This window comes from Doryrhamphus excisus, chromosome 5 (genome assembly GCF_030265055.1).
Source record: "Doryrhamphus excisus isolate RoL2022-K1 chromosome 5, RoL_Dexc_1.0, whole genome shotgun sequence".
In the NCBI taxonomy this organism is placed as follows: domain Eukaryota; kingdom Metazoa; phylum Chordata; class Actinopteri; order Syngnathiformes; family Syngnathidae; genus Doryrhamphus; species Doryrhamphus excisus.
The window spans coordinates 12,116,798-12,142,778 of record NC_080470.1 but is presented as its reverse complement, the minus strand read 5'-3'; the positions used below and the strand labels follow the sequence as shown (position 1 = coordinate 12,142,778).

Below are 25,981 nucleotides of genomic sequence, written 5' to 3'. Positions count from 1 at the left end.
TACAAATCCACGTTATGATGATAATAAGAACATTGCTTTTGTTTTTTCAACAGAGAATTTTAATTCCCATTTCCATCCCTTGACTCTACCGTAAACTTTTAACTGTGTATGGAGTATCCCCTATTTCTCAATACCTTACAAAACATACTCCAACTGCCATAATCCACTGTGTTACATAGACGCCGATGATTGGTTGCATAGCGCCGATCATTAGTATCCGGATCTCCGATTGGCTCTAATTCACTGTCAATCAAATACATGACTCTGACCCAATATTTTGTGTGAAGATGGGCGGGACTTGGGCACGGTAGCGTTTCCTGGTTGTTTGCTAACAACCTGCAGCTCCTAATTTCCCCGTTATCTGTCTGCTGACATGTTTTAATTTCATTTTATTTCTTTGGAACAAGTCTGATGATGAAGCCGCTTCGTCTCTGAGTTGTGGTCCGCCTCTATGGTCCCGGGCTGGCCTTATGGTGGTGCTGTGGATCTGTGTGGCGCCGCCTGGGGCTAGCGGTGTGGTCTCCCGCAGCAGCTGCTGCGAATTCTACTTGTTTGCTGTTGTGACCTCGCGCTCAAGTCATGTTTATTTTCCCGAAGATGGCGGCCAGGAGGACACTGTGAACTAAATGACTGTCAGAAACATCGCCTCCATTTGTAATATGGTGAGTAAACGTGGTTGGCTACTCTTACCTGGCAAGTAGCATCTGTTTATTATCCCTGACTGTTTTGGGGGGAGTCAGGGCTCCACCATCTCTCTTTTAAACACATGAGTTCCACTGCAGTGTTGTTTGTGTTCGTACATGTATATGTGGTAGCATGAGGTGGTGCTGCATACCGGTGGCAAGGAGCAGCACTAATCCGTGTTTATGTGTTGATTTTAATGCGAAAATGGCTCAACAAAACCAGGCTTTGTGCTCATGATACAGCTCAACAAAACCTGAATTTCCATAACAGAATTAAATTGTACCACGACGGTGAATTGTCAAGTCCTGTCCTCAGTGTGCGTTCACATAAAAGGGGGCGTTTGACGTCATATTATTCTACTTCCGCGCAAGAAGAAGCCATCCCAGTAGGTGTATTTTACAAAAGATGAGCAAGTAATTATTATGGAGCACTATGAGGAGTTCAAAAAGAAACACTGTCAAAGAAGGAGAGTATCGTGGAGAAGGTTATGCATTGTAGGGAAGTAACTAATGAACACACACGGTTTAGTTCCATATGTGACAATTATAACAAGTTGATGGTGTACTAACGCTGTACTAATACAAACCTGGTCTCAGTGTATCCGCTAGCAGCTCGGCCTAAACCCTACTAGGGCGAAGGGGCTGAAGGACTCTTCGTTCACTCCAATACCCTCTTGTCATCCAGCCTGTGTGGTAGAGGAAAACAAACAAGCATGCACATGTCAATTTATTGAGGGCAGCAAAATTATCTACTTAGTTTGTATTTATGGTTATATTAATCAATTTAGTAATTATTGTGACAGGTCTATAAAGAAGTGTTTTTTTATTGCCTCACAGTGTTTAGTCTTCCAGCAAATACTGTAATATAAAAAGAACAGCAAGGTGAGTACTGCAAACTTGTTGCATGAACAGCACTCTCCTAGTTGCAGCCAAATAATGCTCACCACAGTCACTTTATTATGGAATTAACTCTTTAATTTTTCATTAACACAAACATCAGTGGACTTTCAAATAAAAGAGGTTAAAATAAGGTATCTCATGATATCTTTGTTCTTCCTTCCAGGGCACCAATGCCTCTGCTCTGGAGAAAGACATCGGCCCGGAGCAGTTCCCAATCAATGAGCACTACTTTGGACTGGTCAATGTGAGCATCAACTCCTGCTCTTTTACATTTAATTTTGTTGTTACTTTTCTCTTTTCTGATTTATTCTTCACCTCCTAGTTTGGAAACACATGCTACTGCAACTCGGTGCTCCAGGCACTCTACTTCTGCCGGCCCTTCCGTGAGAACGTGCTGGCCTACAAGGCACAGCAGAAGAAGAAGGAGAACCTCCTCACCTGCCTGGCCGACCTCTTCCACTCCATCGCCACGCAGAAGAAGAAAGTGGGCGTTATCCCACCCAAGAAGTTCATCTCACGTCTGCGCAAAGAGAACGGTGAGGACAAGTAATGAGGTGGTGGTGGTAGTTGTTGTGGCTTTTTAAGAACTGATTTTCTTGGGCCTTCTGATTGGCTATAAGGGTCCTGATTAGGACTTTTCATGTGGGTATAGATTAGACATATAAATAAATAAATACATGTCGACATTTTTATATATCCCATACTATAAGATTTTTCAGCTGTTTTAAAGCAGTCATATACAGTAGTAAGTCGATAGTGTGGTGTCTAAAATCTCGCCTTGATGCTGGAATTTAAACATTTTAAAAGTGGGAACACGCTGTTATGTGGGTCTGTAGCTTTAATGCTAATCAGCTGTGTTTGTCCACACCCCTCTCTGATAGTGTGTGATTCCAAGAAGCACTATAGTGCGCTTTATCTACCTTTTACATATACATATACAAAAGAGGACAAGTCAGGGAAGTGATAGATTTTGTTTTGTAAGTTTGGTACTCATAAACAAGCTCCAGAGTCACACACTCTTTGAGCGTCATTTTAAAAAGAAGTGCATAATATTTATCATGTAAATATACTTTTTGCTGCAGATCTGTTTGACAACTACATGCAGCAGGATGCCCACGAGTTTCTCAACTACCTGCTGAACACGGTGGCCGACATCCTACAGGAGGAGAAGAAGCAGGAGAAGCAGAATGGCCGCCTCAAGAACAATGGCACCGCTGTGCCCGAGACGGAGACAGAGAACAAGACCGAGCCCACCTGGGTTCATGACATCTTCCAAGGCACGCTCACGAATGAGACTCGCTGCCTCAACTGTGAAACGGTGTGTGGCATTTAAGTACCATTATGTTAAAGTTTATTTATTAACTCAAAAATTCTTGCTGAAATTTTGATGAGCATACAGCCTGTGCTGTGAACCTCGGACCCGGTGTGTGCTGTGCTGTGCCATGCGTACATAACATGAGGAATTTAGCTAAAAAGCAAACATGCTAACTGTTATCAAGCTAGCATTTAGCAAGATGACACTCTATAGCAGAGGTAGGGAACCTATGGCTCGGGAGCCAGGTAGGGCTCTTTTGATGACTGTATCTGGCTCTCAAGCATTTCTTACCACAATAAAAATGTATTTTTGCTAACATTTTAAAGTAAACCATCACCGAAATGACTGTTGAAAATAATATTCAAAATCAACAACTTTCTTATGCATTTTAATTCATCCATCTATATTCTGCTGCAATACGGCCAACCATATCTATCTTTCCTGATGATATTTTCCAGGTCAAACACCAAAACTTGATTATTACTGGGTAATGCTGTAGTCTACCTCGGTCATTGAGATGTCAAAAAAACATGTAAATGTAAACTTTCCTCCTTTAGTCAAATAGCTAAAGCTGCAGAACCAAGCCTTCTGGTGAAGATGGCCAAAAGAATGAAATACGTATACTGAATACGGTTCAAAACTATGCAGCAGCAGAAGTTGCATTAATGGCAGCAAGTATTTGATTTATTATTAGACACTGCGCTGCTCACGAATGTATGCTGGCCACACCCCATTGGCGTGGGGTAGTGTGCCTGGTCTACATAATTAGAGCCCATTATATCTAAAACTGTTGGTCTTACATAAAAATGCACACATTTTATTGCATTCAAAATGTATATGGCTCTCACAGATACACATTTTAAAATATCTGGCCTTCATGGCTCTCTTAGCCAAAAAGGTTCCCGACCCCTGCTCTATAGCGAAAGTGTCAAGGTGGTCCTACAATACACCTGCATCACGCCATGTCTGTATTAGCCTTTAGATGTGAGGAATACAGCTAACATGTTAACATGCTAACAGATATCATGCTAGCACCAAAGGTGCAGAGAAAGCATTCCTAAATCATACCGTGTGTATGTAGGCCTTTAAACAGGAGTAAAATAGAGTAGCATTAGAGTGGGCGAGGTGGATTTCGGCCCTGCACACACCTCCTTCTGAAGAAAGAGCCAAAACTAAACATCCAACGAAAAAACTAATTAGCCACAGAGAAAGAAGTTTGTCTAAAAAATGAGCCATTAATAACGTTTCTACGTGACCGTATGGCTGAGCTACAAGGCTGTGAAAAGTCTGTAAAATGTCTGATGATTATATTAGTAATTTGATTACTTTTGTAATTTGATTACTATTGTATTAACTGTTGCTTGGCAGCTGTCAGTGGGGGCCTGAATTGCAGTGCATGCCCATAATAATAGCTAAACGGGAGGAATATTAAGATAGGCATGCCCATAATGAAGAAGAAAAGACACTTGCCGTATCTTGTGTCTTTTATAGGTGAGCAGCAAAGATGAAGATTTTCTTGATCTTTCTGTGGACGTGGAGCAGAACACATCAATAACACACTGCCTCAGGTATTTTTTTCGAGGGACAGTAGGTTTAGTAGGTCATGCTACTCAGTCGGAGAAGTCTTGAATAACCTCCTCCATCTGTGCGCGGCTGTGTTTTGCAGGGACTTCAGCAACACAGAGACGTTGTGCAGCGAGTACAAGTACTACTGCGAGACGTGCTGCAGCAAGCAGGAGGCTCAGAAACGGTCAGCAGGTGTACGCAGTTCATGTACGCATCAAGCTGACGCCACCTTTGTCTCCTTGTGCAGCATGTGTGTGAAGAAGCTGCCAATGATCCTGGCGCTGCACCTGAAGAGGTTCAAGTACATGGAGCAGCTCCACCGCTACACCAAGCTGTCCTATCGAGTGGTCTTCCCTCTGGAGCTCCGCCTCTTCAACACGTCCGGGGATGCTGTCAACCTGGACCGCATGTATGATCTGGTGGCGGTGGTGGTCCACTGTGGCAGGTACACTACGTGTTTATAGCAAGTGTTTAGAAACATTTAACAGATCAGCCCCTAAAAGGAACATCTCAACAGAGAGCAAGTAGAGGAATCAGTCAATACTTAATCTAGGTATCAAGTGATATTAAGCCCAGGTGCCAACTTTCCCGCTGCTTCCGTATGTAAATCAAAAGTATCTATGCTTGGTGCGTATCAATAATCGATTGGGAGACAAAATATCACAATATATCATCATATTGACAGATTGTCACACTCTTAGTAGTGACATGATTTTGGTATAGGCCAGTAGCTAACCCAGACTATTGGCCCATACCTGCACTTGCTATTGACCAATGGCTAATCCAGTAGTCTATCACCTGATACCATACACAGGTGTGTTCTGATCATACAATCCTCTCAAGCAAACCCAAGTGTTAATTTTGGCTAATCTGGTCCATGTATCACCCTTTGTATTATCTATCGGTAGTCTTGGCTGTAGCAAACCCACGTGTCAATATGGTATGATACCAAGTCTCCGTTTCAGCAAATCTTTTTTAGGTATTGAATGTTCGTCTGGTGGTACTTGGTGTCAGCTGATGTAATGACCAGTTATCTGCGCATGGTAAGATATTTGTTGATACCGTTGATACCACGATCAAGTCATAGCCAATAGCAAACTTGTGTCGGTATGAGACGATATGAAATCCAGGTTTTGGCTAATCACTTTTTCATGTATCAGCAAATAGCAAGTCCGGGTTTCGTTTTGGCTCAGATCTAGGTATCTGCTGATGGTATTATTAGGGATTGGGCCATATCAAACCCTGGTGTCTGTATAGGCCAGTACCAAGGCATGTATCATGGCATGATCAGATGAGGTTTGCTCATAGCATGCCCAGATATTGTATTGACTGATATCAATGCATGGGTGCAATTATTGGTATCAGGTAGTGCTGGGTGTGTGCATTGTGTCAGTGACCTACATTGTGCGCAACATAATGACTGTTGTGTGTTCAGTGGTCCAAATAGAGGCCATTACATCACCATTGTGAAGAGTCACGGCTTCTGGCTGCTGTTTGACGATGACATCGTGGAGGTGCGTCATCCTCTCATGTTCTCATCTGTTTGTCCTCTCACACCATGTTTGTGTCATTACTAAACCCTTCCCCCTCCTTGTGCTATTCCCGCAGAAAATAGATGCCCACGCCATCGAGGAGTTTTATGGGCTTACCTCAGACATCTCCAAGAACTCCGAGTCAGGATACATCCTCTTCTACCAGTCCAGGGAGTGAGTGGGCCTCCAACAACATCCCACACCGGACCTTCTTCCACTTCCCGCCCTACCTGACAAGTGTGTGTGCGCCAACCACTACTTTCCTCTCCTGACACCTTTTCACCTGCATCTGGGCTGCACTTTATGAGACAAATCCTCACCCTGCCATAGGTGATGGCATGCTCCTCTTATTCTACTCTTTCATTCCCTTCCTCTAAGTTTCTACACACACTTTTTTATATTACTCCTGTTTGAAGGCTCTTGATTTTAGCGTCTACCTAACAGCAGAATCACTGAGCGCTCCTTCTGAAGTTTAAACGACAACATGTTGCAAAACAATGTGTAGCGCTTTTCTCTATTTATTTAACTTCACTTATTTATTGCTCTCATAGCTGTTTTTCACTTACCATTGTCGCTGTTCAGTGGCTGCAGCTTTCTTTTCTGGTTTTTAGGAGGGTACTACCATCTACCAGGATTCTTTGTGTATTTGAACAGTATTAGTGCCCGATATCAAACTTTAAATCTTAAAATATTTGTTAAAAATATACTGTCTGGAGCTTACCAGTACCTGCTGTAGGCTAGCCCATCTCTTTCAAAAGGCTTCATAAATAGACAGTTAGGATAATTGTGCAACTGCTGAATTGGGACACAGCAACAGTCACTATTTGCACTTTGTTTTTTGGAGGTTTACTGTATTGACTCCAATATAAGACAACGCTTCTTTTTCAGGAGACGTTTTTGAGAACATTTTTTAGTCAAAAATGTTTCTTCAGTTGTTGAAAGAACTGGTACATGCAATAATGTCGTAGCGCAATGGTTTCATGATCCCAACAATAGAAATAGTTGAATAGGAAAAGTTTAGCGCCACATTTTGGTTTGAATGTTTAAGTCATCTGTGAGCCCCCACATTTACAGTGAGACCTCATGTTCTTTCAGACCTTTTTTGTATTTTTTTTTGTAGGGTTAAAAAAATCTCATCTTGTATTGGGGTCAATATAGTAAGTGTTTCCACTACTTATACAGCCATGGCTGGGGTGTTCAAGGTCAGTGGGAATTTGCGTCTCTTTAGCGCATTAAAAGGCCAACTCTTTATATTGAAAGGAAATCTTAGTAGTGCAATAAGAGGTGAAGTGCAGTGTGGAGTTCCCCACAGATGTTGCATACATCTTATGTTGGATGTCCACTTCTGATTTGTAACCTCAGTTTGTCTTCATCTATTCTAATTTTTCTTCCCTCTGTCTTTAATAACTTGAAGTGTGTGTGTGTGTGTGTGCACGTTTCCTTGCGCATTGAAGCCCCTCTGTGCTAAATATTCATGTTAATATATTTCTGAGTTGCAGAGTCTTGTGTCAAACAGGAAATTAGCATTTCAAACACATCCTGTCTGTAAATAGTGAGACATGCGTGTGTGTGTGTCATTTTAACATGAGAGTACAAAGTCAGGTGTCCCCAACCTTTTTTGCACCACGGACCGGTGTGACTTGGGTCTTTTTTTCACAGACCGGCAATGTGTGGCAGAAAAATACAGCAAATATAAATTAACACGACGGGGCTGAAAGCAAATGTTAAGTGCAGGGAAAATATAACTCACCAGCTGAATCAGTGGGAGGCATGAGCTTGTTTCGTTGAGACAGTGAGTCGTTAATAAATTATTTATTATTTCTGTGCGACCCAGTAGCAAATGCGCCACTGACCGGTACCAGTCCCAGCCCGGCGGTTGGGGACCCCTATGCTAAGTGACTCTTGTTTGTCGACAGGACAAAAGTGCCAAACTGAAGTTGATGTGGACCCTGTAATGTTTTATTTTCCTTCTACATAAAGGTTTATTCTGTAGAAAAACTTCTTTGGAAATGACATATTTTTTTAAAGATGTTTAAAAAAAAAAAAAGACGTAGCTTCTAACAGAGGGAGTTGTGTAGTTTTGGGGAAAAAAAGATGTCTTCCATTTGCCATCTATGCACTTGCTGGTGACTCTTACTGTGATTGTGGCCAGCACAGAGCGCCACCTGCTGAAGGAGAAGATGATGGCGTGTGTTATTGGCTGCAAGGTAAAAAAATACAAATAAAAAGTGCACTTTGTTAGTGATATGAAACCATGGTAACACTCTCACTTTGTTCTCAATAAAAGTGACCATCCGTGACCATGTCTCTGGTTGTGTTGTCATGAATGCTGCGTTGCCATATGGTCGGATCTGCCCGAATTTTTTTCTGGTGGTTTGTACCCTCTGGTCTATGACTGTGTGTGTACATAGACTCTATAGCGCCACCAACTGGTGGGAATGTATATCTACCGTAACTTCCTTCCACATGGTCGGATCGGCCCGAAATTTTTTCTGGTTGTTGGGGTACCCTCCCGTCCGTTACCATGTGTGCATGTAGACCATATTGCGCCACCAACTGGTGGAAATGTATATCTGCTGTAACTTCCCTATGCATGGTCGTATTGGCTCAAATTTTTTTTGGAAGGTTGGGTCACCCTCCAGTCTGTGACTCTTTGTGTACATAGACTCTACAGTGCCACCAACTGGTGGGAATGTATATCTACCGTAACTTCCTGATGCATGGTCAGATCGTCTCGAAATTTTTTGGGGTTGGTTGGTTCAACCCCTGGTTTGTGACTCTATAGCGCCACCAACTGGTGGAAATGTATATCGGCCGTAACTTCCTTATGCATGGTCGGATCGTCTCAAATTTTTTTATGGTGGGTTGGGCCGTCAAACAGGACGTGACCACGTACCCGCCTTGGCACCGGTGTCGCCCCCTCCTGGTTGAAAATTATAAGTATCTCCCTTGCGCCTTATCCGATTGCACCGTTTTTTTTTTTTTTCGACCGTTCGCGCGCCCTTCCGCTCGCGCTTGTACCCCTGACTTGCGCGCGTACCCCAGACTCGCGCGTAACCCCGAGCTGCGCCGGGGTGCTCGAGCCCGCTCATCACTGCTTGCAGTTTTAATTCCTTTTGATATGGTCATGCTATTGACAGCATGAACACCTTAAACTCCATCTTCCCTCTTGGAGAATAGTATATGGGGAATGATTTGCTAACGGATTTAACGGATTTAAAAAATCCTTCAAGCTTCAAGTTTTATCATTGTAAGCAGAATGTCCCCGCACTGTACCCACAATGGCGCTAAAACGGAGGCCACACACCAAAGTGTGATCACGGCCCTACTGAGTGCAGTAATGACCACTACTAAGAACTCTATGTGAGCTTCTGTTGTCAAATATTTTATTTCTAGGTATGATGTGAAAACAACAGGGGGTAGTGGACATGATGCTGACCTTCTCGCTTTCCCTGAACAAGAAAAATCTTTCTTGGAACACTTGGGCCTCAACTTACAGGAAGTTGCAAATATGAGATACTCATGATCATCATGATGTCATCAAATGCTGGCCATCAGTCCTGTCCTTCAAGTATCGGACATGCGTGTTTTTCCCTTTCAGCAGAAGTACTGTCCTCAGTGTTGAATCATGACCGCTGTTTTCGTGTTTACTAGAATTAACCTGCTACTTTTTCCCCCTTCATTTGGAAAAACCTGTCTATCAAAGTTCATCAGAAGTCTGTTTTATCTCGAGAACTGTTCTAAAGAAACCAAGTATGGGTGGTTTCCTGCAGGGGGCGTGGCAGCACGATAAATGTATTCATTAGCTTAGGGGAATAAAAAAGTGAAAGTGTCATTTTAGGCCATTTTTGGTTTTTGAGGGAGAACAAGAGTAAGGTTAATGGCTTTTAACATACACAGTCTAAATGGCTGCAGTGAGGTCAAATGATGTGCTGAGCTGCCATCTAGTGGTGGGATGGATTCGGGGTGCTGGTGTTGGTCCACTGTGTTTTATCAAGTGCATAGTCAGTGCAGCTGTCTATCAAGAGACCTTGCTGCACTTCATGCTTCCATCTCCTGGAAACCTTTTTGGGGATTATGAATTGAAACTCCAACATGACCTGGCACCTGCCCACAGTGCCAGAACCACGAGTAAATGGCTTACAGACAACGTTATGACGGAACTGGACTGGCCTGAAAATTCACCTGACCTAAACCCCATAGAGAATCTGGGGGGGGCTATTGTGAAGAGGGTAACATCAGACCCAACAACAGCGGTCCCCCGTAGCACCTCAACAGTACGACAGGCTGTTGGCCTCCGTGCCAGACCCAATTAAAGCAGTGATTCATGGAAGGAGCTGAAACCATGTATTGAATACAGTAATTAAACATACTTTTTGGTGGATTGAAATTTCTTTATTATAATCCCTTTTTTATTGTTTTGATGAAATATAATTTTTTGACATGTGGGTTTTTGGTTTTCATGAGCTACATGATATAAATATCAAGATAAAAAAAATCAAATGCTTATAACAATTCAGTTGATGTGTAATAAATCTAGGATACATGGTTTATTTTTTTATAATATTAAAAAAATTACTTTTATACATTACTGTAATTTGTTGACATGACTGTATTGTACTTAACATAGTATTATGCCTTAAAAGAGTATTATCTGTACAAGAAAATTAAAGAGTAATTAATGGGCTCACTATTATTAATAATATTGTGTATATGTCATACTGTCTCCTCCATATGTTAAGAGCTTGTATGTTTGCTGAAACTTCACACACACACACACACACACACTCCAGGGGGGAACCCGTTCGTTCAAGCAAAACATTTTGGGTGCAGAAGCCGAACAAAGTCACTGTCAGCACTGCTGGAGCGTGTGATGTTGGCCCCGGTGGTCCCTAGAAGGCTCTATGCTGCCAAGACTGAATGACCCTTGGACCAGACCACAGGCATGAGGATGTTCATGGAGCTGTGGATCAAGATGATCTAAGGCTTGCAGGCAACCAGACCGGATTCTAATGGGGCTCCTTTTAACGCAGACATTAGTGTTGTGTTTGGCAACGCTCTTCTGTCACTCTGTGGTTTCTTTCCCCAACGAGCTCCAGCTTTCGCCAAAGAGGGTTTGAAATGCCAGGTTGAGCGACACACCAACAATTTTGTTTCGCTTCCGTATTCCAGAATCAATCTGCACATGAGCAGTAATGTGGAACAGTCCATCTCATGAAAAGGGCATATGACTGGAGACAATAGTATGTACTTTAAATTGAAGAAGACAATCAAAAATCTGTTTTTATTAGATGTTTGGGGGGGGGCGCAAATTTCAGGGCATCAGGCAATCGCCTGTGTCTGCCTAATGGTAAGTCCACCCCTGCTCACGAATCTCCTTGCATCCCCTCATGTCACACTTTGTGCTTCACGGAGCAAATGAGTGACACGGGATGTCAATTATGGTTGGTGGAGCAAACTAATAATTAGACAAGGGGGAATGAAAGGGGGCAGGCACGCCTGGAGATAATGCATGAGGATACGAGCATGAATGGGAATATTCTCAAAGGCATCAGGGGTGTGATGTGGGATCGATCTAAATAACACTATTGATACCAAGAGTAATGTGTGTATTTTATGTATTATTATTTTTAAGTGTTTTCTAAACACCCATGGTGTTTACAGTAAGAACCCATTATTCATTCCCCCCTCCCATTAGCTGCCCTGGGGTAGACTGATGAAAATGTGACTGCCAATTCACTTCATTTATTGAGGTGGCGGGATTTGAACCGAGTTTTTTGGACAATCTGAACTACTTTCTGAGGCAGTGCTAAAGTGTTTGAGTAATTGTGATTTTTCCATTTTGTACACTCAAATATGCTGTAAAATATGGAAGCACCACTTTGTATATCATGCAAAATATATTTTATTGCTACAATAATACTTTTTATACCATACAAAATATATTTTATTGCTACACTGCAAAAATCGACAAAACAATTGACAAAAGCACTGCAAATATTCTAACTTGAATACAAGCCAATGTTACCTGTACATCCGCTGCAAAGAGTTACTTACAAACTAAAGTTACTTTGCAAAAATTCTAATGAAGAAAGAAAAAAACAAATGAAAAGCCAGCATACACAGTACAAGCTATTTATATACATCTGCAACAGAGACAAAATAAAACCACTAAGAACAATTACCGTATTTTCTGGACTATAAGTTGCACTTTTTTTCATAGGTTGGCTGTTCCTGCGACTTATACTCCAGAGCGACTTATAAATGAAAAAACTGTTATGTTACATAAACACTGGACACTTTTTATGTTCATGTTTATTTTTTGTGCAGCTGAATAACCATTGTGTTAGCATATCTTAAACCTATTCAGCCTGTTCTCTATTCTTTTATTGTTAGAACTTGCTTTCCAAGAGGATGTAATGTCTGTTTTGGTCAAGTAGTTTGTAAAATAAATTACCCACCAAAAATGCGACTTAAACTCCAGTGCAACTTATGTTTTTTTCTACCTAATTATGTATTTTTGGCCTTGTGCCACTTATACTCTGGAGCGACTTGTAGTCCAGAAAATACGGTAATTAATCAAGCGATACTGGAGGATGATTATCATTATTACACCAAGTTATCAATCGCTGAACATCCTTAGTTGATGTTAACAGTCCTAAACTGAGGACTGTATTAGTCGTATGGCTGGTTACCTCTGCGTGCTGGTCCATCAGTGTGCTGCTGTCCAGTCATGGAGAGACACACCTTGTTGGGAGCACAGATGTAACAGCACAGATGGTGTAAACACACCAGTTGAATCTGGTTTGAGTACACCTGATAATGATGGTCACAAGCAGCTGGCAGACAGAGCATCTGGAGACAAGCTTCTTCTATCCTTATATATCTGAAAACACGGTAAGGGGAAGTCAGTAATGTAACGTATATAGGAAGGGTCGACATTTTTGACACTTATTCCTAAGTGTCACAATGGGTGACGATTTTTATGATGCGGAATAATCACCTCTGACCTCAGCTACTATGGCCATGTTGCAGATGTCATTCAAAATCTACAGGATTCCCACACAGTAGAGCAATAACCCCTGAAAACTGTTTGATGATTGAAATTTCGAATGTCAAAGGTGACAAGGAATGTGCACAGATTTGACCTTTGACCTCAACCTTTGAGTGACGTCAGTTAAAAGTCAAGACGTCCAACTTTGACCTTAGTCATCTTCAGAATCATTGGGTGCTTGCTCAGACAATAGGACAACGTATGAATATGACTTTGGACCTCAACTAGGCCAGGATTACTCAAAGTGAGGCGGGTTCTTCATAAAGCACATTCATGTGTCATAGAAACGTGTACTTACATCAAATGTTTATTTGTGTTCGTTAATAAATATTTATTATTACATGGGAGTCTATGTCTATGAAAGTCTATGTCTATGTCTAAATGGACAGTGTGTGTATAAAAGCCATGGATATAAGAAAGATGGCCACTTACAAAGGAGCGAGTTGGACTGAGAGAACGTGATCGCACATTGCCGACTCCACAGCTGCTGCCGGGGCCACTCCACTGTAAAGCACACACACATATAACCATGTGTCGTGAAAGCTCAACTGTGACGTCTTCCTGTCAGTGCAGGCTCACTACTAGAGCTGCTCCTCTGGTCACAGCTTCCCCTTTGGTCCGCGCCGCGTTGCCCTGCATCAGAGCCGGCCAGATGTGGTACATGACACGATGAGAAGAGAGGTCCGAGTCGTGACTGCGACGATACCTGTCAGGGCCAAGAAGGGGAGTATGAGGAGAAGAAGTTTGAGGTACATTTTTAATATGTTTAGGAGGACCCTCAGAACAGCCTTTACATTAAATGTAAATCCTTGCAATTTTTCAACAGCTCTTAAAACATCAGGAGTATATCTTTTGGTAGTTTTTTCAAGCCATACTTGCTGCTAATGAAATGTTCTCCATCACTGGCGAACTCTAAGTAGAGGGGCGGGTCCAGCGTCTGCATGGTGAAGGCCACCTTACATGTCTCCCTAATCAAGGGGCTTATGATGTCAAGGTTGGCTTTGGGGATGGAGGCGATGTGAGGATTCAGGTTCATGGCGCTGAGTACATCCTGTACACACCAAACACAAAGTCTCACACACATACTTTTCATCCATGTGCTAAATGAATGATGTGTTTTTGTGCCTTCCTACATCTACGCTGGTCTGCACGTCATAAAGGTCCTGATTTTTCACTATGTAGTCCAAGATGGTATCTTCTAGACTCTCTGGCCCAAAGTGAAATGCGGACAAAGTCTTTCGAGCACGGAGCCTGAAGAGGCGGTAAGCCAGTTTAGCTGTCTTGAAAGACTCCTGGGACATGACAACGTGAAAAAAACGCATAAAACATGCAACCCCACCATGGCACACAGACTTGTGCTTTTGTTCACCTCCGCCAACAGCGAGTCTTACCACCACGGCGATGAAGATCATCCTCTGGACTGTCTCCAAGTCACTGATGTACTGTTGAAGCTGTAACTGCGCTTCCTTGCGCTCCACAGCGTACAAGTCACTGAAGCGGGACACCACACGCAGCAGGCGGGAGGAACTTGTGAGCTGAGCCCGGGAGGTCGTCTCTGACCTAATGGGGCTGGAGGAGCGCCTGAGGCCGGACAATGCGCTAAGAGTACTACTTCTCACCAATGGACTCAAAGAGCTGCTTCTCGCCAGCCTAGGAGAAATGAGAACTTGTTGCATGTAGTATAGATTGTAGGTTTAGGTTGTCATCATGTGGTACCTATCAGCGCTTAGATAGGACACCTCATCCCTCAACATGGACACCTGCCGATCGTAATCATGGTAGGAATCCAGCTTCTTCTTATAAAGCTCTATCTGTAACTGTGCTGACCTCAAACTGACAAAGATGGATGAATAGAATGAATCATCTAAAAGGTAAATATGACGATGTGTGTGTCGTTCATTTACTCGTCTTTCAGTGTTCGTAGTTCATCCTCAGTGGCCAGCAGGGTGGTCACTGTTTTGCTCTTTGTCTTGTCCAGGTCTCTGTGAGCGTCATCTAGCCTGGCATGTAAAACAAGACAAGGATGTTGGTTAGCATTGACTGCTTTGTTGAGGTTCACTTCTTTTTAAATTGAGAAGCGTTCACACATTCACACTAGCCCATTGTCATTTCTAATGAAACATCAGCCTATTTATTCTTAGTTGACAGTGGTTTATTACTTTTTACACTTTTGTACAACAGTTTATGTTAAATGTTAGCAGCTCTTCAACAGACAAAAAGGCCCTGCAAAGGATGATAAAGGCTCATGGAAAAAATAACACACAACCCTACCTAGCCTCTAATTAATTGTCACCACCCCCCTGAAAGACATCCCACCCCGCCCACCACCTGTTCCACCTCCCTTTATCCTCAAGCCATCACCAAACTCATGTGGAATAAACCGGGACTATTTTATGCACTATTTATTTTGATCTGCATGTGTACAGTAGGGGCACTGTGGAAGAGTGGTTAGCGTGCAGGCCACACAACTAGGAGACCCAAGTTCGATTCCACCCTCAGCCATCTCTGTGGATCCCCGTGCATGTGTTTTTTCTCCGGGGACTCCGGTTTCCTCCCACATTCCAAAAACATGCTAGGTTAATTGGCAACTCCAAATTATCCATAGGTATGAATGTGAGTGTGAATGGTTGTTTGTCTATATGTGCCCTGTGATTGGCTGGCCACCAGTCCTCTCGCCTGAAGACAGCTGGGATAGACTCCAGCGGCCCCCGCGACCCTCGTGAGGATAAGCGGTAGAAAATGAATGAATGTGTACAGTATTCATTTATTCATTGCTTTTTATATGTAGAAACATTTTAGTTTAAACCTCATTGTTGCAGGCTTGTTTGACAAATTAGAGTGGGTGAGAGCCAAAAGAATCTGTTCTGAAAAAGGCCAGTTCACACAGTGCTGGGTTGTGATAAAACTGCCGCTGTGGTAAAATAAGGAAGTGAAATTTTCGTCTTTTTTAGAAAGGGGCTACAGTCTTGTCCACCATATTTCCTAAAACAAATGTATATTGACTTTAATGTGCGTCTTTTGCGTCAAAGACTCACTCTGCTTTTACCGAGTCCAGCTGCAGCCGAGTGGAGCACAGCTGCGACTCCATCCACTGCATGTCGTTCTTGTTGCAACTGTTCAGCTCCGTGATCTTACGCTCCTTTTCTGCCAAATCCTGATTGAGGATGCACAATCAAACAGTAACAATTATGGCTGCTGGACAGGATGGTCCGGCCTTGCCATTCTAGTTGCCACATAGTGATGTATGAAGGTGATCTATAAGAATGAGGTCACCTGCGTGAGACTGAAACTGGCATCACTGCTGGCGATGGGCAGCCTTGACGTTGAGAAACAGGTTCCAAGGCACGGCAGCAAGCGTGTTTTAATCGCAGACACTCCATCTGAGTGTTTGCCTGAGTGTATGTGATATTTTTCAGTTACAGTCGGTCTTAGGTCAGGTTTACAAAACAACAACAAAAAAATAATGAAAATAATTTTCTTCACATATACAACAGCTTCACACATGCAAGAATTGCTACCTTCAGCAGCTATAGAATTAAGGATTGTGAAGAGCTGTCCTTGGATTTTGGCCGTGAATTCTATCATCTCACAGCACCTGTTCATGTTCTCGTCACAGGAAATGACCTAGGGAACGACAAAACACGCCAATGTTAATGTTAAAACTGTAATAATTTACAAAGAGTATTTCTAATTATATGTGAAAAATTGTATTATTTCGCAATGTGTACAGTACAATAAATTGGGTGAAATACTGCGCGTGGTACTTGTAATTTCGGGTTAAAAAAAGGATCGCTTCCGTGTTCGGACGAACGGAAAGTAAGCAGGAAGTACCAAGCCGAAAGCCATCTTTACGAGTAAAAACTCTTTGGAAACGTCCGTCTGTAGCCATCGCGACAAACTTCCATGGCAACCAAACTCAAATTGTAAATTTGCATTAAAATAGTGCAAAATATGTGCTGTTTATTTTCTGAATAAAGCGAATTAGTAATGATAGTACGACGACTTAACACGAGTAGTCAAAGTGTTAGCTGACGTCATAATAACGTCAATTTCCCGTTATTCATATTTACACACTGATTGGATGTACGGTAGTAATTGAAGTTTTTTTTAACACGTACTGCATTTAATTCCAATTACGAATGCACTTACATGGTACTCTTGTTGCCATTTCTGGAGCTTGTCCAGTACCCCGTTGAAACAGGAGTTGCTAATCAGAAAATTTAACGCTTCCGACATGTTTGCGCGTGTCCACCGAGTGAAAATCTTCCAAAAAATAAGAAACTACAAAAAAAAAAAGTTGTCTCCTTGTCCCCGCCTACATACAATCCGCTTGGAGACCAACATGAATGACGTCTGTTGTTCGTTTGGTCCATGGAGTTCAAAGTTAAGGACATAAAAGGTGTCCACACAGGTGTGTCGACGTCTCGCTGCTAGTCTTTGTTTCACAGCAGCATGATTAAACAAACTGAACCAGTGGGTCCTCTTATGTGTTTTAAATCACATCTAGACATGACTTTAGTGGAATTAAATGTAGCTAAGCTAACCTAGCGTGTCGTTGGAATTAGCATGGCGCCCCCACTCGGTGCAGTTTCGTTCTAACGCCTTCCGGGGTGTAAAGTGATTCCGTCATTCCGTCAAATGACACGGAAGACCTCATCTTTGTGGGTTAGTGACACAGACACGTCGTTGTTTGAGTCCCTAGGTCTTATGTCGGACTGTCCAAACCACTCATCCACTGCAGAAGTTGCCAACCACCTAAAAATGATTGTTGTTGTCATTCTGACATATTTCCTCGATTTGCCGAGGTAAGTAAATTATAAATGGATTTTCCTAAACAGCTCACCCATATACACATTCTCACCATTTTGCACATTATTACTTTTATTTATGGTCTAAGCCCAGCTCATGTTACATATGAGGTTCCACATCGATTTGCACAATGCAAAAAGAAGAAATGGAAGTGAGACATAATATTTTATGAATGAGCAATTTATTGCAAACAACCATTAAAGTGATGTAGGCTGTTTAAAAGCCAAAATCTTGGCCAAAAATGTGGATTCAATGTAATTTTCTGTCAGGTTTTCACAATGTCACACATTCTGTTTCGCGGTCAGATTGTCTTGCTGCACAATCATGGCGTCCTGCAGTGCATCATTGCTGCTGGGGTTGAATGCAGTAAGGTGGTCACTTCTTAGAAGATTCTGAGGGTTATGGGACAAAAATTGAAGTGGTAGACAAGAAAAATTACACTGGATCAGATTGGATGTCCGTCAAGACAGGGGACAATCCTTGGCCCAAATGAAGGTTGTTACTGGTGTCGAGTCTTGTCCAATAACCATCAGACATAGTCTGTGAGAGAAGGGTTTTAATAACAAAAGTATTCAAAGGTCTCATTTTCTTCAATGCCGCAAAACTGATGAGAAAAAATATAACCTTGATGCCCCTGATGGCTTCCAACCTTACTACAGAGCAGTGGAGCTTCAAGTTGAGCAGGGGTGTCAAACGGCAGCTGCTTATGTGGAGTTGTTTTTCAGCAACTCAATGCTGCAGGTCACAATGCATGCCTGACAGTTGGACTTCTTGTGAATTCTTCCAGTGGAATATCCTCACCCTGTGTTCCCCTGATAAAAAACTGAGAACATTTGTGGATGGATGGCAAGGGAAGTTTACAAAAATGGACATCAGTTCCTGACAGTTGATACCCTCCATGAAGCCATCTACACCACCTTTTTTAAAAAATCTGGTCAACTTTTGATCAGCTGACGGATCAGCCTGTTTCAATTTAATGGTTGTTTGCTTACTCTAAAATCTTTTTGTCTTACTTTTGGCAAAATCGCATTATTTATTGTGTTAATACATCGTCTTGGAGCCACCAAATATTTACTAATATCAGTTTTAAGCGTTACAAACTGTAGTTCCTTGTAAATTCTATGGAAAATGTGGCGTTCTATTTTGGGAACCTCCCCCATTGGCTGGTCGAGGCGGAACGTGCCATCTTATGAAAGCGAGATCATACAGTATTTGAAACCTTCCAGCCGACATTATAGATTCTAGACGTTTACTTTAGTTTGTCTTTCTACAAGCCAGCATTCACATGAAATGTTCACCCATTACAACGCGATGTGGTTTGACCACAACGACTTGATGAAAAGTGGTACGTTCCTCCACCGCACTCTGCCAACAGGAGAGGGAGGGTCAACATGGCGTCCGAGCAGGTCCGCTATTTTCAGTATTTATGACATGTATAGCCGTTTTCTCCCTTTCTGACACACTCCAGAGTTTGCTGTCGTGTTCTCTATGAGGCTATTTACTCGTTTGGGTTCAGCCGAGATACAACTAAATGCTGTTTGGCACGCCTATCTGTTGTTAGAACGTAAATACTGGTCTACACGGTGTTCCTGTTATTATTACTAGGGTTGTGTTGCATTTTTATGTACGAACTGTACCTTTTAACAGACCAGTGTAACGATAAGAGTAAATGTGGCGTTTTATTGGGTCTTATTTTGATGCTAAATCGGGAGCCGTGTATTTATAGTGATGGCCACAGACAGGCGGTCTCGGGACATTCCAACACAAGATACTTAAAAAAACGATGATACGTTGACGTACAACACACGGGAATTGTGGGAAATAGAAGTGATGTTGCACAGACACACTGAAACATAAAAAGGCCCGTGCGTGTGTGACTTAATGTCAAACACAATGTATCCCACTGGGCATGCGCCCATTGTTGATGTACTTTAAACTCACAAAGTGTTTGCTGTCTTTCGGAAGGAATTAGAAGAGCTGCCACAAATAATCACTTAATCAATGGTTAATTACCCAATTCATTGACAACAAATATTTGGGTAATCAATAAATCGTTTTTGTCTGATATCTCTGATTTCAGCCTCTCAAGTGCCTCTACTTTTAAATATCCATAGTTCAATGAAAGCAGACCTACTATATTTGTGTTTGAGCCAAAACAAGATATTCACGTATATCACCTTTGATTTTGGAAAACAGTGATGGGTATTTGTACTTCTTTTCTGCTATATTGCGAACCCAACCACAAACTGCAGGTGTTTGTTTCATATTAATGTGATCCATCTATGGTCTAATTGATTCCACCATTAATTGAAACAACAAGCTTCAGATAAATCAACTAAGAAAATTATTTTGATTGTATTTTTGTGTACATTTATTGTTTTACTGAAGCCATTTAGGAAACATTTTGATGTTGTGTTATTTAACATGGTGTTTGTGCACTTATTTGCTCTGTCAGTTCAAAAGAGGCGGAAATTCAAAATGTTTTTTTCATCTGATTCATCATTCATTCATGTTCTACCGCTTATCCTCACAAGGTTCACGGGAGGTGCTGGAACCTATCCCAGCTGTCTTCGGGCGAGAGGTGGGGTACACCCTGGACTGGTCGCCAGCCAATCACAGAGCACATATAGACAAACAACCATTCACACTCACATTCATACCTATTGACAATTTGGAGTCGCCAATTAAACTAGCATGTTTTTGGAATGTGGGCGGAAACCGGAGTACCCGGAGAAAACCCATGCATGCACAGGGAGAACATGCTCCACACAGAGATGCCCGAGAGTAGAATCAAACTCCGGTCTCCTAGCTGTATGGCCTTAATCAAAAAATAATAAACTGATTAATCAGCTATTAAAATAATTGTTAGTTGCAGAGCTAATTGGACCCATATGTTTATTCAATTCCAGGAGAGCTCCAACGGGCCAGGGAAGAAATCCATGCGGGAAAAGGCCATCGAGAGACGAAACGTCAACAAGGAGCATAACAGTAACTTCAGAGCAGGCTATGTACCCATCGAGGAAGAGCGGCTCCACAAAACTGGTCTCCGAGGGCGGAAGGGCAACATGGCCGTGTGCATCATCGTCCTCCTCTTCCTCCTGGCTTTAATCAACCTCATTGTGCGTACGACCACTAGCTAGATTCTTTTGCTGTCAATCTTCTAGTTGCACATTGAATTTGACCACTCTTTCAGTAACGTCACATTTTTACATGATGTGACTTGAAACATTGCCAATATAGTTTTTATAAAGGTTTGATGATGGCAGCAGTTTGACCCTGGAACAGATTATTTCTATTTCCATTATTTCCTGTTCCTACAATGAGATTTGTAGGTCAGAGGAGTGGACCTTCATAATGTCTGTTATTGTCCTCTTCCTTCAGATAACACTGGTGATATGGACAGTGATCCGCATCGGTCCAAATGGCTGCGACAGTATGGAGTTTCATGAATCGGGTCTTGTACGCTTCAAACAGAAAGCAGACATGGGCATTGTCCACCCTCTGCACATGAGCACCGTAGGAGGTCGTAAGGACCAGGACCTTGTTATTGTCGGCAACAACAACCCTGTGAGGACACACATATGGAAAACACTCAGGTTGGATGCGCAGCACTTCAGTGAACACGTTTGTCCTTCCAGGTGGTGTTCCAGCAAGGAACCTCCAAGCTGAGCGTGGACAAGGACAAGACGTCGGTGGTCAGCGACGTGGGAATATCCTTCACAGACCCTCGTACTCAGGCCACCTTCTTCAGCACCGACTATGACAACCATGAGTTCCACCTGCCCAAAGGCGTTAAAGTTCTCAGTGTCAAGAAGGCGTCCACGGAAAGGGTGATTGCTCTCTCGGCATTACGTTAGGTTCACTTGTACAATCTAACGAGACAGAGAAGAGCTAACATGCAATGTGTCTTTTCTGCCCAGATAACCAGCAATGCCGCGTCAGACCTCAACATCAGAGGGGATGGCAAGGCTATCATTCGGGGCAACGAAGGGGTCAATATCATGGGGCGCACTGTCGAGTTCAAGATGGGTGGAGACATAGAGCTCAGAGCTGTAAGTATTAGTGTTTGAACAATAATTGTCCAGGTCAATATTCTGCTTTTGACATATCGGCTTTGGCCTTTTTTGACAGCCAATAAGAGATCAATTTAAATCTGGGTTATTTTTTTACTGTGAAACAGCTGAGTCTCGCTGTCTGCACCGGGAAAACGTTGGGGAAAAAAAAACATTGAAACACCCCTCATACAGAGCGTGAATGAAACTTAGTTATAGCTTAGTTTAGCAGAGCATGCTAGAGTGTGCGTGCAACTTAGGCCGTATAAGTGTGTTTACACCTTGTTGTCTTTTACTTGTTTGTGTAATTACAATGCCCGCTATCATGCAACACAGGTGGGGAACACGTTTATTCTTGCATCCAGCTGTCTTAACTGTCAAGGCACATTCACAACACACTTCTGGCCTTCAAAATAAGAGCTTTGTTTGCCACATACCATCTTAACTGAGAAAATATATTTCAAATTGTAATTGCATCAGTGACTATATCCTCCTTAACCACAAGCATAAACAGCATTTCACTATTATTATTGTATAAATATTATTATATTTAATATGGAATCCATTATTTCATTAATTATTATTCTTTTTAAAAATCCAACCATATATAGTTTAGGGCTGTCAATCAATTAAAATATTTAATCAGTTAAATCAATTTTTTTCCATAGTAACTCATAATTCATCAAAATTAATTGCAGATAGAAGTTTTTATCTATAATAAGTAGGGATGTAAGGGATGTAAAGCTCCAAGCATGCTGTAACGTAGGGGTCCCCAACCACCAGGCTATGGGAATGATTTAAAAAAAAACGTCACATGTTCCTCTCAACACCCCCTGTTGACATAGTTCATTTTTTTCACCAAAAAACTGGATGCCAGTCAAGCTAACATCAACATCACGTTTTTGCAATTGCAGAGGCACTTCTTCACAGAAATTTGCATCAAAACGGGATTCATCTTGAGGTTCCACTGTTATTAAACAACATCGACATGCCTCATTCATTCATTCATTCATTAGGAAACAATTGCATGAAATGAATTTTTTGGTCTAATTATTTCCATGGCCACTTTTTGCCAGGCAACTTTGACCGGAAAACACCATTAAAACAGACCATTAAAATTTTTTTTGTTTGTTTTAAGAATTTTTTGATTTGTTTTCTGTAATAAAGATGAAAAGCAGTGCCATCTGCTGGTGTGGCGTGGCCTCAGTAGTGAAATGGTATAAAATCCTTCACCTTGCATTGTTCCTTCATCTCTTGCAGGAGAACAGCATTGTCCTCAACGGATCGGTCATGTTCAACGCCACACGCATCCCCAACTCAGAAGGAGACGTGTATTTTGACGGCGCCACCGAGAGGTACAAACTGTGCATGTGTGCCGATGGGACGCTGTTCCGCGTCCAGGTGAAGTATCCCAACATGGGCTGCCAGACGTCCGACAACCCGTGTAGAAACGCCCACTAGGACACAGGACTGGAATCTAAAAAAAAAAGAAAAAAAAGCATATTTTGATACATCTTTCATGGCACGTATAGAATATTGCTTATGTTGGTTGTGTGCTGAAATAGCAAATCAAACACCACTCCAGTGTTTCATTTTACCGTCCAGTATTAGTATTATTCATATCCAAGCCGATCTGGAGGGTTACACTGTACACTTTATTTGGCAGCTGTGTGTGATGCGTTTACTGACCAGTGTGGAGTGATTAGAATGATACAGTATGTGCACTACTTGCTTCCACATGTTATGTTTTTTTTCTGCACTTGTTGGACTGTCAATAATGTACAGTGCAGTACGTACGAGTGGCTAATGATTCACAGAGGAAGATTTATGACACAGATGTATATGAGTTGTCAAACTGGTACTCAAAAACATTGTGGATTTTTGGGGGATAAAAGTAAAATAATGCTAGAGACATATGAAATAGTTGCATAAATCTGTATTGTACAGTATCATTAATTAAATTAAAAATTATTACATATGTAGAAATTTGTATTTGCACAATATAATTAGATTTTTTATTTAAAGAACTACGCAACAAACTGAATTTAAATTCAATACAATTTTTCAAAAGTATCACTGTTAGAAAGACCTTGTATGCCATAAGCCACATACTTGGTGCTGAACACTGTTGATAAGTACAAGTAAGCAAAAATGGTGGTACTAGTTGTAAAAATTGTGAGAACAATTGGCACGATCTAATCGAACCCTCCAACCCTCATAATTATTTATTTAAAAAAACGTTTTTGATAGGAAAAAAGATTCTCAAATTTTTCTTTAAAGGGGACCTATTATGTTAGTTTTTGGCGCTTTGTATTGAGTTGTGGACCAAAATCCAAAACTTCTTTCAAGGCTCACTTCCAAATGTTCAAACCTCAGTATCTTGATGCTTTGGCATCGTTTAACACGAATACAACATTATAACATTCATAGGTCAGAAAAGGGCAAAAATATAATTGGTCCCCTTTGATGTAATTAGGGTTGGGCATTGTTTGATTTTGAATGATTCTGATTACGATTCCTCATTTAGATCCCGGTTCCTAACGTTTCTGAGGGTCATAAAAGTTTGGATGGTTTAAATGATGGAATGAACCAGAATTTTTGGGGGGATGAAATGTTTGAACTTCTCCATGTATTGTTTAATGATATGAATTTGATCAACTTCACTATGAATTTCTCACAGGGCTATTTTCAACCAGTATAGATTTATCAAACCACTTTCACTGCTCACTTTTGAAAAGTAGATTACTTTATTTGCCTTGATATTGATGGAAGGAAGCAGTTTTTATTAACACAAATAGCCCAAAATACTTATTTTGATGATCGGAAGTGTGTTATGTGGGAGAAGGTCCGGTGACTATTGCTAACAGACGTACCAATAATAAACTTACCTAGCATAGCCGTACCTCCCTCATCCTTTCTTTACACCAAACCTTTACATCAGCGAGCATCCTGAAACCCTGGTTACATTGGTATAAGACATATATAATTTATTGTTCGACTTCCCTTAGTCAGATTGCTTAGTGGAAGTCCAACGTAGCACATCAAAGATGAGGTACTGTGTTATTTCTACACCATGAATGTGTCAACATTAATCAGGTTAATCATGCACCCTCCTTTGCATGGTAGCATTGTGTTGCAAATGTTGCACTGAGCTGACAGCTTTTTTATGAAGTTATGCCAAATTTCTTTGGTGGTGCTCGCCGGCTTCTTTATTGGTGTTCATTACTTTTTTTTCCAGTCGGTGAAATTAGCATTGAAATGAGGAATCGAAATCAAAAGATTTGAATGAGCCCGGGGAATATTGAAATGTTCGTCATGGCTCCCATCGATGCTCAAGAATCGAGGGCCAACCCTAATCATTATTTAGCATTATTGAGTGGTTTGATGATTAATGTGTAACGGAACACTCTGATGAAACATTTGACTGTTTTTGTTTGAATAAAGAAAACCATGTTGGAATGCTGCTGTAACTGTCATTTGTTTTGGTTAAAGGTCACACGCTTGCACTTGTACATTTAAAATCGTTTAAAAAAAATAATGAAGGAGCGCATTGCCTCACAGTGGTGCTTTATTGTCTAGTAGAATGCACGGTAAGGGGCGAGCCCTCAGAAACGCACTTATCTCGTGCTGCATAAAAAGAAAGACAGTAAGACATTAACACTGCATGTAAATGATTGAATGGCGTCTTAGGGCGTGTTGAGCTGGACGCAGCACAACACACTTCAGACTTTGGCCGTCAAATCGAGTTGAAGGAGCGCCGATGTGAAGTGTTTGGAAGTGGTAACAGGTCAGTGTTTTGGATGAGTGGAATTATTGGAAGTGGTTGTGCTGTATACTTTGCTTGTGATGTGCTGACATTCCCAGGATAAGAAGTGATGGCTGGGATACACAAGCCACTCTTGGCACTGATACTCCTCGCCTCCTCTGGCCTCCATTGCTACTCACCTCAACCCTCCTGTCCGGGCTCCTGTTCCTGCCCGCAGCCCTCCGTGTTGAACTGCTCCTTCTCCAGCCTCTCTCTGATGTCGCCACAGCACATCCAGGACTATGTCGCAGAGCTGGACTTCTCT

The 25,981-nt window shown here is 41.8% G+C and overlaps 3 protein-coding genes across 4 annotated transcripts; 2 read left to right on the top strand and 1 right to left on the bottom strand.

Moving 5' to 3' along the window:
- The first annotated feature begins 276 nt into the window (after positions 1 to 276).
- On the top strand, positions 277 to 8,324 carry usp46 (ubiquitin specific peptidase 46). The gene is made up of 9 exons (XM_058073872.1): positions 277 to 662; positions 1,747 to 1,827; positions 1,906 to 2,119; positions 2,666 to 2,901; positions 4,390 to 4,466; positions 4,565 to 4,648; positions 4,712 to 4,909; positions 5,900 to 5,978; positions 6,073 to 8,324. Exons 1-9 carry the CDS (start codon positions 627 to 629, stop codon positions 6,172 to 6,174), a joined length of 1,107 nt encoding a protein of 368 aa, XP_057929855.1. The 5' UTR covers positions 277 to 626; the 3' UTR covers positions 6,175 to 8,324.
- A 3,611-nt stretch (positions 8,325 to 11,935) lies between these two features.
- spata18 (spermatogenesis associated 18) lies at positions 11,936 to 17,732 on the bottom strand. The gene is made up of 11 exons (XM_058073877.1): positions 17,200 to 17,732; positions 16,569 to 16,674; positions 16,324 to 16,442; positions 16,086 to 16,204; positions 14,955 to 15,050; positions 14,767 to 14,883; positions 14,184 to 14,700; positions 13,926 to 14,101; positions 13,630 to 13,756; positions 13,483 to 13,554; positions 11,936 to 12,882 (listed from the first exon to the last, which is right to left on the bottom strand). Exons 1-11 carry the CDS (start codon positions 17,284 to 17,286, stop codon positions 12,826 to 12,828), a joined length of 1,593 nt encoding a protein of 530 aa, XP_057929860.1. The 5' UTR covers positions 17,287 to 17,732; the 3' UTR covers positions 11,936 to 12,825.
- Positions 17,716 to 25,364, top strand: sgcb (sarcoglycan, beta (dystrophin-associated glycoprotein)). 2 transcript variants are annotated; one of them, XM_058073879.1, is made up of 6 exons: positions 17,716 to 17,855; positions 20,769 to 20,978; positions 21,241 to 21,426; positions 21,498 to 21,689; positions 21,780 to 21,911; positions 23,172 to 25,364. In XM_058073879.1, the coding sequence occupies exons 2-6, from the start codon at positions 20,799 to 20,801 to the stop codon at positions 23,370 to 23,372; spliced, it is 891 nt and encodes a 296-aa protein (XP_057929862.1). In that variant the 5' UTR covers positions 17,716 to 17,855; positions 20,769 to 20,798; the 3' UTR covers positions 23,373 to 25,364. The 2 variants fall into 2 exon arrangements, with proteins under 2 accessions (XP_057929862.1, XP_057929861.1); XM_058073878.1 differs by lacking the exon at positions 17,716 to 17,855 and adding an exon at positions 19,070 to 19,265.
- The last annotated feature ends 617 nt before the right edge of the window (positions 25,365 to 25,981 follow it).

Excerpts from the sequence above, each read along its gene's own strand:
- usp46 (XM_058073872.1), top strand. The coding sequence starts at position 627 with ATGACTGTCAGAAACATCGCCTCCATTTGTAATATG. Across the intron at positions 663-1,746 it reads TCGCCTCCATTTGTAATATG|GGCACCAATGCCTCTGCTCT; the intron begins GTGAGTAAACGT and ends TCTTCCTTCCAG. Across the intron at positions 4,910-5,899 it reads GTGGTGGTCCACTGTGGCAG|TGGTCCAAATAGAGGCCATT; the intron begins GTACACTACGTG and ends TTGTGTGTTCAG.
- spata18 (XM_058073877.1), bottom strand. The coding sequence starts at position 17,286 with ATGTCGGAAGCGTTAAATTTTCTGATTAGCAACTCCTGTTTCAACGGG. Across the intron at positions 14,701-14,766 it reads TCCTATCTAAGCGCTGATAG|GCTGGCGAGAAGCAGCTCTT; the intron begins GTACCACATGAT and ends CATTTCTCCTAG. Across the intron at positions 13,555-13,629 it reads CCAGAGGAGCAGCTCTAGTA|TGGAGTGGCCCCGGCAGCAG; the intron begins GTGAGCCTGCAC and ends TGTGCTTTACAG.
- sgcb (XM_058073878.1), top strand. Across the intron at positions 20,979-21,240 it reads TGGCTTTAATCAACCTCATT|ATAACACTGGTGATATGGAC; the intron begins GTGCGTACGACC and ends CTCTTCCTTCAG. Across the intron at positions 21,427-21,497 it reads TTGTCGGCAACAACAACCCT|GTGGTGTTCCAGCAAGGAAC; the intron begins GTGAGGACACAC and ends TTGTCCTTCCAG.